Source organism: Halyomorpha halys, unplaced genomic scaffold (genome assembly GCF_000696795.3).
Source record: "Halyomorpha halys isolate HHAL.00 unplaced genomic scaffold, Hhal_1.1 Scaffold1251.1, whole genome shotgun sequence".
Lineage (NCBI taxonomy): Eukaryota > Metazoa > Arthropoda > Insecta > Hemiptera > Pentatomidae > Halyomorpha > Halyomorpha halys.
Window position 1 is genome coordinate 76,166 of NW_027109339.1, and position 11,796 is coordinate 87,961.

Consider the following 11,796-nt stretch of genomic DNA (forward strand, 5'->3'; position numbering starts at 1 on the left):
AATGATGGTCAGGGAAATAAATAATTTGTAATGTTTATCATTTAAATGTGTAAATTTGATACTGAATATTACAAAGTAAGAAAAATACAACCATAAACTACAATTGGTTTTCATTTTAATCCGAAAATATTTTAGAATCTGTTATACTATTTCTTTGAAGAAACTTTTCCAGACATGACATATATCACTAAATTAGCTTTCTAGATTTAGTATTGAAAATTTTGAATTTTATAATCTCTACCATGAGGACCAAGGAGGACAGTGACATTCCAGCGATAAACAACATAAATGCTCCACGGACATGCAAAAGTTTCAATTTTATTGGCTCATCTATTTCAACTTTGCTACTTCCTTTGCTGATCTGCATAACTATCTGAAATCTACTGCTAAGATGATTTGCTGTAATGTTCGTAGCCCAGAGAAGGAAAAGACCAGCAGCACGACACCTACCGATCACCCGATTCATCTCTTCCAAATAAGGTGATCCTAAGGCAACACAATTTATCATAAGATAATAACGTAATCATTTATAAGAATTTATGTATTGTTCAGTAACTATTGCATAATGCATAAGTTACTCTAAAATTAAAAACATCTTTAATTGATAAAACTACAAAAAACATTGTAACCTGAGAAATATTACCTTTTCTATGCAGCATGATGACATGAGACCAACTCAGATCATTCTTCATTATATGATGGTTAGCAACCGTCTCCACCGATAAATAGCTTGCTTCAATCATTTGACCTTCATGGAAAATTAATATATTAACTTAGGTGTATTTGTCAAAATAATTCTTGAATTTCTCATTTTCCAAAACATTAGGTTTTGTAATGGGTCACATCTATTTTTTGGAATTATTATTTTATTTTTACAGCAAGGGATAACATATAATACATTTTTTTATAAATTTCGAAAACAAAAATTGTTAACATTCTTTATATCTTAATAAAAATATTTCCGTACACAGTTCAATGCTTGTTCTGTGTTTCTGAATTTTGGACCCTCATTCAGTATTTAAAATACTTACAACTGTTTAATTGGTTTAGTTAGAGAAAGACTTGTTGATCACTCATTTGTGTTAGGAATTCCTGATCCTAAGTTGAAATTAAGGGATAAAACATTGCTAAAAAATGACGACTTCTATTTGATACTTTCATTATTTTCTCAACTGTACAAATCACAACTTTACTGGACTGATCTTGAAATTTCTCATTTTGAGAAAATTGAATGAGTGTCTCTCTTGAAGAAAACTATCAATACTTATTAAATATCAAGGTATATTTGGCTGTGTAGACTATATCAATTTTAAGGTAACTGCATTGAGTTGATGGTCAAGATGAATAAGTTATGAAGTAACTTAAAGCAGAAAAATGAAGCACTGCTATTTTCTTTTCATGTTTAGATTAGGCTACAACTGAAATTCATAAAAAAATAAATAAATAAATTGTGCAGTTTATGTACATAAATAAATAACTGAACGTTGTGAAAGATTGATTTTGGATAACACAAGGCACCTCCTCCACTGAATATTTGTTACCAAATTATGTGCTAATCGACAACAGAAGACTCTCTAGCCAGCAATTTCTCAGACTAATGGGACCTCAACACCTTCGTCTTGAAAACACCCATTTCATACCAACCAACCAATTTTTTTAAAAATACACATTGGTTTTTATTTTCTGTTTTAAATTCCTGCTCCTAACTTTCTCACAAATAAAATTATCCATAAAGACCTTAATGTTCCATATGTAACTAATCCTGTCCTGACTAGATATCAATCCTTCCATTCTAAGTTGTTTAACCAGCCAAATGCACTAGTTTCTAACCTTGTTTCCACTTCTATTTCTGACAGTTCAGACCCCTGAAAAGAAGATGAACTCCAGACCTTCTAACTTAGAAATGTTATTTGAGTGTTACCAATGGATAGTTTCTCAACAAATCTGTATAATTCCATTGTAATAGAACATATATCATATTTAGTAGAGGTATTTTTATGTAAGACAGTTGCAAATTTCAATAAATAAAAAGAAAAAAGAAGTTTTAATTCCTAATTTGTTTCATGTAACAAATTTTAATAATACTTAATCATATATATTATATGCTATATAGGGGAATTTGTTAATCAAATGAAATAGGGGTTGTGAAATGGAAGGGAAAGAAAAAGAAAAGGAATAAATTGAAAAACTTGTAGTTAGTTTGTAGACTGGTATTAATTACAAAAGAAAAGTAAAAGAAAACTGTGGAAGAAAAAAAATGTTATCTATGTATTATATTATATCATGTAAAAATATGTAACTTATATTTGTCCCGTCACGGATTGTTCAGTATGCTGTGTAATGTAGCAACCCGATATATTTGGGCAGCATGAATAAAGTATTTCTTTCTCTCTAATTACATAACTAAAAATTTTAATTATTAGGAAATTGGAAACAAGAAAAAATAATTTTTGGAGGATTTTTTTTTTGTTTTAGAATAAACTTTCTTCTTAATTAATTTAGATATTCTGTAGTGAGAATGGCCATATACTAAGCAGCAATTCTTTAAACTATGATTACCTGTTTCCATTAATTCAATACCAATGGCATAAACTCCTTCTTTTGTATATCTAACTAGTGTTTCTTCATCTTGGGTTTCAAACCTACCCACGAGGGTTTTTATGTATGGCTCTGTGGATTCTACTAGTGATAATATCCAAACTTCATGAAGCGCAACCCAACGAAGACCAGATTCATACAGTTGCAATGCTGAATCAATAGCTGGATTATATCTAAAATAAAGTACATACCGTGTCAGAAAAAATTATTTACACAACCAAAACTAGTGGTATCAATTCAACTTTATGAAGTTAGTTGACAGAAGGAAATAAATACTTCAACCAACCTCACATAATTAAAAAGCAAACTGAAATTTAAAAAAACAACATATATTTATGAAAATATATAACTTCTTAGCTTAATAAAATAAAAATTAAAAACAATAAAATTGCTTGGCAAATAGTTTTCGCAAACTGTGATTTTTATTTTTTTCATTTTTGAAATAAAGGCGTTTAGTAGATGTTGGGATATGGAGTGCACAAGAATTTTAATTGAATCTAGCTTGATTTTTTTTAAACTAAGAGTTGTTTCCTGACATTTTGGTCATGTGCCATAAGTGCCCGGTAATATATATTTCTCATGACTGAAACAGTTTTTTTGTGCCTATTAAGAATGCTTTTTTTTTTTATGGTCTTCTGTTTTGGATTATTGTCCTGCTGGAGCACATAATGATCTGAGCAGATAGGTTTGGCACTGGCAGGTAGATTATTGTGTACAATATTTGCAAAGCTTCCTGCATATAAAATCTCACCAACAGACAATAAATTTTCCTCTCTATATATACAATACAGCATTTTTTCTAAAGTCAAATGTCAAATATAATTATTCTCTTGCAAAATCAAGTCTCTTTATGCAGCATGTTTCACCAACAAATGATTTCATTGTAGATACCCTATCATGAGGACCTTCAAATTTAAGCAATATTTGATTAATTTGGACTACAGTTGATATGTAAACCTTATCAGCCAGGTCTTAAGAACATATTACAACTTCATTCTTTATTTTTCTTAGCTCCTCAAGATCGATATTTTTAGATATCCTTTTTACCAAATGTTTTCTATATATCTATGTCTGCAGCACCAATGATTAAAAGGTTATATTGAAAATTAATACTTTTAAGGACAACGATTTAAAATACCAATATATACGATTGATACAGATATTATTGTGAAAAAATATATATGAAAAATGTTCTAGCTGTTAAAAAATCTTTACTTTGGAATTGTGAGAACAGAGGCAATAGCTCCAGCATAAATAGTTGTGAACATCAGAAAAAGAACTTCAAATATGGTGAAAAATCTTCGTAACGGTGAAGCTGATAAAATAGATGGAGGTGGTTGTAGCAATGACATACCTATTGCACGGAAAAATATTCCAACCCACGTTGTGAATTCTCCGCCAAGGATAAGTTCTAGAAATAATTAATTAAAATTAATTGGATATAAAAATCTAATAATCCTAATTCTGAAATATGAAGTTACTGAACAACTAAAAAAGGAGTCTTAACTTAAACAACTTTTGTATATTCACCATCACTTATCTTTCCTGCAGCAATATTTGCACAGTGCATAAGTGTAGCAGCAACTAAGATAGAAAATACTAGAAGCAACCAGAGGGTTGGTGAAAATGGCATAAAAACTGTTTTCCATTCATCAACTTTAGTTGGTTTTGGCACTAGAACATTAATACGGCCTATCCCATATGGAGTACTGTAATCCAAATACTGAAATTCTTCTAACCAGGTATAAATTCCACCAACTCCAAAATCAGATTGATCCAGAAAGACTTCTCCAAATATTCCTGCAATAATAATTTCAAAATCAGTATTCGCACACAAAAGTAGAAGTGTAATTGGACAATATATAACAATAATTTCAAACATATGTAATTTTATATTTGTATTTATTTAACACTTTTATGGATGACCTAAAGGATAGTGGAACTATAGACAATGACATATCATCTTTTATTACTAAAATGGTTAATATTTGTTTACTCCTATTAATTAATAACTCTTTACATTAAATCATATATTATTTCCTTCTATAAATTGTATCCATTTTTTTCCATAAATAAAATCTCTCTCACTTCATTAATCAGTTTATGTATAGACATACATAGGTATGGTGAAAATGTTGGGGTGTAAAATAAGGAAAGAGACACTAACAGTATAATTTCCCTTGTTAAATTTATTAGCTTAGTAAACTGAGAAACATACTATAACATTATAATGCTTGTGTCTCTTTCCTGACTTTATCATCCACTCCTTTTCATTGATACACATACATATTTTACAGTATATATCCCATGTTGGACCAGAATGATATTGAAGCAGCACATATGAATTGTAGCGAATAAGGAGAAAATATGAGCAAGTAGCCTATGGCATAGATGTAAAGAACTATTAATTGTTCAAAGCATAAGTAGTTTTTGACAATTGTGCAAGAAATTACCTTGTTGTTACTTACCATTCCCACTTCCATTTGGAAATATATCTCCCCACAAGTATTCACTAGTTCTAATCTTGAGGGAGCAATTATGTAATCGACAGAATTCTAATTGTGGTCTACATTCCACTCCTTCTACTGGATCTTGGGCAAGTACATAAGGAGGATAATGAACGACTGAAGAATACAACTCTATAAAAGTATGTATGTATTTTAAAACCAGAATGATGATTCAAATCCTAAAAGATTGAAGTATTCTCACCTTTGCCCTTCAGGTCAGCCATTTTGTCAGGAAAAAAGACAATTTTATCGTCAGGCCAAATTCCAATAAAATCACCTTTTAATTTTCTATTTGTGCCTTGAAAATCATTAGTTACCACCATGAACCTTTCCTCAGTTGTGGAATCTATTTTATGTATAAATTCAATAATTAAAATAAATAACTATGATAAAAATATGTATATTATATATTGAGTATGAGCATATTATGGTGATATTTTTATATAAAAACTAAAAATCTGAATTGTTGCCATTAATTAATATTTTTTTTTAATGAAAACTAATTCTGGTGAGAATAGAATAACTTATATCACTTTTGCTCTCAAAGGTTCGTATATGTAGATTTATCCACACATGTGGGTAATTAAATAATTATTTTTTATTTATTTGTTTATTTATTTAATTTTTTTTTATGAAAACTAATTTTGATGAGAACAGAGTGACTTACACCACTTTTGCTCTCAATGGCTCGGATATATATATTTATCGATACATGTTGCTCATTCTCCCATTTCTGCTATTTATTTAATTGTTTTTTCTATAATTAATGAAGTGGGTTGATCTTTTTTATTTTTATGACCTTCAGTCAATGTTGCTTGATGACTTTTTGAAGCTGTAAGTCTTAATTTTTTGATAATAAATGATTTTCAACTTAAAAACATACTAAGAAATTCTAATGAAAACTTGCTGTACTTATATATACTTGAAACATTCTCATTTTTTCAGTATTATCTAACCTATTATGCCAATAACACTAAATATAGAACCTAATATCAAATGTCATAAATAAATACTATTTTGAACATGTTATATAAACAAACATCATTGTTTAAGTAGGATTAATAACAGGAACTTTTATGATTATTTTAATTTGATATAGATGAACTGATTTAACTGGGGAAAACACTCTTATGACTTCCTTTCTGTATGTTTCTTAATTTTCTCAAACGGTTTCCAGTTTGATTCCAGTTTGAAAACATATTTCTTCTTCTCTACTTTCATAAAGACTCATTAAATTAACTGCTCTATTTGCATAACTCCGATTTGGGTGAGAAAAGAAAATACCATAAAAATTTAGGGCACAGAAGAATTTTATTTATTTTTTTTTAATGTCACAAATACCAGTGTTTTTAACTAACTATTAAAAATTGTTAAATATATTATCTTTTTAGTTTCATTTAAATTTTTCTTCAAGACCCGTAGTAAAAAAAAAAAAAAATAGGAAGTTACTCATACAAACATTTTAATTGATATTTATATTTTTAACATGGATCTTACGCAAAAATTAATGAAATTGGAAGTTATTCATATCAATGTTTATATTTTTGAAACAATTAATAGTACATAATAAATAAAATGATAAATTATTTCGATCAATACTTTTGTAAAATAGTTTTTACTATCAATAACATAAAATTTAACAATGTATTTACTGGCAAGAATTTTATTATTATTATTATTGGTATTATAATAATAAAGTCCATTGTTCCACTGAACCAGTTTCCTACTATCAAGAAGGGTTGCAGTGATTGGATTTTGGTCTATTGTGATAAACATTAGTTGGAATGACAGTTACCATTCATAACAAGACTGATTCAATCACGATTCAATCCATAAACTACCAGTCCGACTGATGCTTAATTTTATATGAGATGCCCAACAGTAAGAACCTTGTGCAATCTCTCTTTCTTTAAGTTATAAACAGAATTCTTTATGGTTGTGGATGATAGGATTACAAATTTTTCTTGGTAATCCATTAGCATTAACCATACAGGATTACTCTGAACTTTCATCTTTGGTTTCATTCTGCCTGACTGATCTTGTAGAGTTCCATACAGAGATAAGGACTTATAGAATTCTAGCCACTTCCTATTACTCCAAAAAATCCATATAGAATTTCATGATTACATTAGGCATAGCCTAAATCTGGTTGGAGTGGAATAGTCATCAATGGTCACCTTAAGATGAAAATGATGCCAATAATCCTACAAGATAGGAGCTACTAAGTAAAATAAATAAATAGAACTATAAAATTCTTACTATCTATTTGAATTATGGTCAAATCTGGAATGAAGGCTGTTTCTTTGTCTCTAAATAAAGCTTCTGAGAATTCGCCAATTTTATTCGGAATGATTGCAATTTTAGGAACCAGCCTCTCATTTGCATGCAATCTTGCTATTTTCAGGGATATGAAGAAGTACCCAGCACTTTCTTGATCAACTAAATATCTGAACATAATATCCATGTAACTCATTAAATAATTCATAAAATATAATTATGAATAAATGATATTGTTTTAATTTATACCAAATCAACATCAAGACATCATAAAAACTTATATTAGACTTTAGATGAATCATGGAATTTGCAATAATTACCTGCACAAAATAGGCATAATTGAAACTTTTTAATGCCAAAATTATAGCGGTAACAAGACCCTTAAACTTATTATACTTATTCAAGTAGATATTCATCTGGCATACAAAAAACAATGAGAAATATTATTCAAAGATTTAGATACAAATAAAAATATTATTTGTGATAAATATTTGGAATCTATAAAAGGAAATGGATAACGGAAATAAGTAAGGTGTATTATATTAGCAAATCACATATATTTAACTTAATGAATAATAGCATTAAAAAAATAGGATATAGTTAATTAACACAAAGAATATAAGTAATTAATTTTTGGTTGTATAGAACAAACCAATGCCACCCACATAGAGGAAAAAAATCGAGAAAGTATATACTTACCTGACGGTCGTGCGGATTGGGGTATAGGTTCCAGAAGCGCTCGGTTTGGAACGCTGTGGGTTCTATTCCCACCTGGAGCAGTTAATACTTATTTTTCGGTGGTTCCGAACTCACTTAACTTGGTTAATTCGCGGCGCCTACTAGAGTTGCCACCAGGGGTTGGCAAAAAGGACCTCTAGGCTAACTTGCTGGACTTGTTCCCCCCACCAAATACCAATCTACTTACCTGCTCAATTGTTAGTCACGCTTAGTGTTGTAATTAATATATATATATAAATTTCTAGACTTACCCATCACATTTCAATTCGTAGGCTTCTTTAAGGAATGCCGGTAGTTCATCGGAACTAGGAGAAAATCTCATTTGTATAATATCCTTAGGCACTTTCAGATCGTTAGAATCAGACATTACAATCACCAAACAGTCCGGCATTTCGAGGATAATCTGAGATATTAATTTATTGAGCTTTTGACTACGCGTATCTTCCTGTTTTATCAATGCGTATGAACAATGCAACAATAAATACACCATAATAGCGTGAAACATCTGAAAAAAAGATTTCACCGTTATAAAACTTTTCTTTGAACATATCTCAAAGTTTATACTTCAGTGTCATCAAAGTAGAAATATGAATGGATTTAGTTTAAGTTTCATTTATGTTACATTATATCAGTGGTTCTGAATTGCAGTCCACGGACCACAGGTATGCCGCCGTACGGTCTGGTAACACATATTTATGTGGGTATTTTTTGTCAGAACTATTTTATTAATTATCAATCCTGGTGTTCTGTTGCTAGCTGGAAGGTTTTAACAGGCGAATGAAGAAAAAAGTGCCTCAACATGCACTTTTAATCTAACTAAATTTTAAATATATTCTGAGGGGGGCATCTTTGTCTGGATAAAGATAGATACTTCTAGTATTTGTTTATAGGAGTATCATGTTCTTTCTTTGTGTGTCAGCCGGCGTTTTGAGCGGTGTGATCGAATGTGAGGTCGTATACCATAAGGAGACTCAATATGGTATATTCCCTGTTAAATATAGATAAATATTATACTCTTTTATAAAGGCCTCATTTTTAACCAAGAATTTTTACAGCTGACAGCTTTGCCACGCCTGGCAACTTTAGAAACGATCTACGAAGATACGCTAATATTTAGTCATCTTAACTCTATCAATATTAAAGTACATAAATAATTGTGTACTTACAACAGTATCTCTAATTTAATAACGCAAAGAGTATCGCAATCCCATGTTCTGGCGGAAGGACTGAAGACAAGCGAATGGCAACATACTGTTACTTTACCTGACCGATGTATAGAATATATAGTAAGGATTATGATAGTGTGAAATTTCGAATTCGAGTTTTGGCGGAAATACACGATTTGAAGTCCCTTGAGTCCAAATGATCAAGTTTCGCACAATAGTCCGTTTTGCCAGTCTTATAAATTTTTACGTCGCCATAGTTATTAAATAATATATATATATATTTTTAATTTCACTTAACATATATGTATATATAGATATATAAGCTTTTTAGTCGATATGGATAACTTGATAAAATCATTAATAGAATTTTCAATATTGATGACAATTGATATCTATAACAAATTGGCATTGTATAAATGGTTAAGTGTAGAATTTAAATTTTAAGAATCTGTAATATTTCTGCTAAACCTTTGTTAAAATGTTAAAACGTCCAGAAACATCATTAAAAATACTTTTCAGAAAATTGTTAGAACTGGAGTAAATCAACTGAACTGCTCTTCAGAAAAATTATTACTGGACAGTATTTCCACTATGAATTATGCAAAAATATCTGTTCTAAAACGAACGAAGATTAATTTCTACTAAATGGAAGCTACGTGATGCACGCATCGCATACTTTTTTTTTTATTTGCAATTAATGAGTTATAGAAAAGTATAAAAAGTAATTAGCTTTTATAGTCAATTTTAAAGATTGATTTTATCTTTTTTATTTTATGTGGTAATTGATTTTTATGGCGAATTTTCATCTTTCAATAACGTGTTAATCATAACTAATGTTCATAAAATAAAAGCAGTTTTAACTGCTAGCTAAAAATCCTATTTTTAGAATGGAACACATCGTCACTAAAAGTGTATGATATCTTTAAAACGTTTTAGGAGAAACAAGAATTGATTATTTCATTACGATTGGATCTGATTATCATGTAATCGAATCATAAGGAAAAAAATCATATTTTTTCTGTTTAAAAAATTCAGTTTTTAGACACGAGATCTTTTTAACATTCTGTGACAATGTGATATATATTTATCTAAAAAGTGCTGCCAAAAGAACTTACATTTTTTTGACGAATCATCACTAATCCAGATTTCTTGCAAAATCGATTTTTTCATTTATCGATCACTCAATATGTTAACTATAGGAATTCTATTAAAAATTTCAAGTCTTTCTATATATTTTTACATTAAAACCTAGATACTGTTATTCTGGCCAGCCTTTGGTACTATATTGCATTGTTGAGAAAATAATATCCTATATTCGTTTCGTTCTCAGTAAGGAACGTATTATTCGAATGATAACAATTGCTGTCTTGTGAATTCTTTTAACACCTTTAGAATTGACGTGATGTTTGTTGATGGGAAATATTCCCTTTACCATTTGGACGCTGACATGTAAACATTTCTCAAAGGTTGTCACATGGACGACTGTTTGATGTGACATATGGATGATCCTTAGAAAAAAAAATTCAGTCATAGAGATACTCTTGTATTTCTTGATAATTTTTTTTTTTTTTTTTAGAACGTTAAATATGCCTTTAAAATAACAAAAATTTCTTTCAATATTTTTTTTTAGGGTCTTAAAAAACAATGAAGTAATAAAAAATAAAATAAAGATATAATAAACCAAACAGAAGTGCCATAATCATTATAAATAGGTGCTACTGAACAAAGTGTCTTTATGCTTTCAAACAAAAACGTGTAAAATAAAATAAAATTTATTTGATAAAATAATTAATATAAAGTTAAATTTATATTGATTTGAATATATAATTTGATGACAAACTCACAAACGATTCGCATTCAGACTAGAGATATTGTATAGTTTTATAGAATATAATAAAATATTATTAAATACATGTTATCCCTATACAATATTGCATTACTAACATTATAATTTACAATGACTACATTATTGAGACATTTTACAGGGTGTTTCAAGATTAAATATAAAAAATGAAAATATAAATTAAGTATCTTAAACAAAAAATCCTAAAGATTGAACCCTAAACGCTTCGTTTAGGAGCTACTCACATCTAAAGATCTTCATTGTTATGAATTATTTAGGTTATAAATTGATTTATAGTTATTCGGACAATAAGTTTGATTTATGAAAACCTTTATCTCAAAAACCATTGGACATACAGATGTCTGCCAGCACTCAAATTAAAGTCAAATTTACTATAAAACAGATAATAATATTTATCTTTGTAGGAGTAGTAGTTTTTATGATATTTAACAAAATATACTCACAAAATGTTAATTTCTAGTTGTTCCCATAAAATGGATTTTTGAACAAATATATCTCTAGAATCATAAGACGTACATATTTCTGCCAGAACTCAAAATAAAGGAAATTTAACTTACTATAAAGTAGTTTAACACACTTATCTTCGTAGTGGTAGTAATGTTTATGATAATCACATATAAATATAAATTTGGCAAATGAAAATTTG

General features: G+C 29.0%; 1 protein-coding gene across 1 annotated transcript; it reads right to left on the reverse strand.

Moving 5' to 3' along the window:
• Positions 1-6: 6 nt before the first annotated feature.
• LOC106688993 (uncharacterized) lies at positions 7-10,618 on the reverse strand. Its single transcript, XM_014433724.3, has 10 exons — positions 10,402-10,618; positions 8,372-8,625; positions 7,365-7,552; positions 5,308-5,451; positions 5,067-5,237; positions 4,129-4,398; positions 3,814-4,009; positions 2,560-2,771; positions 644-748; positions 7-486 (listed from the first exon to the last, which is right to left on the reverse strand). Exons 1-10 carry the CDS (start codon positions 10,417-10,419, stop codon positions 188-190), a joined length of 1,857 nt encoding a protein of 618 aa, XP_014289210.2. The 5' UTR covers positions 10,420-10,618; the 3' UTR covers positions 7-187.
• Positions 10,619-11,796: the final 1,178 nt, after the last annotated feature.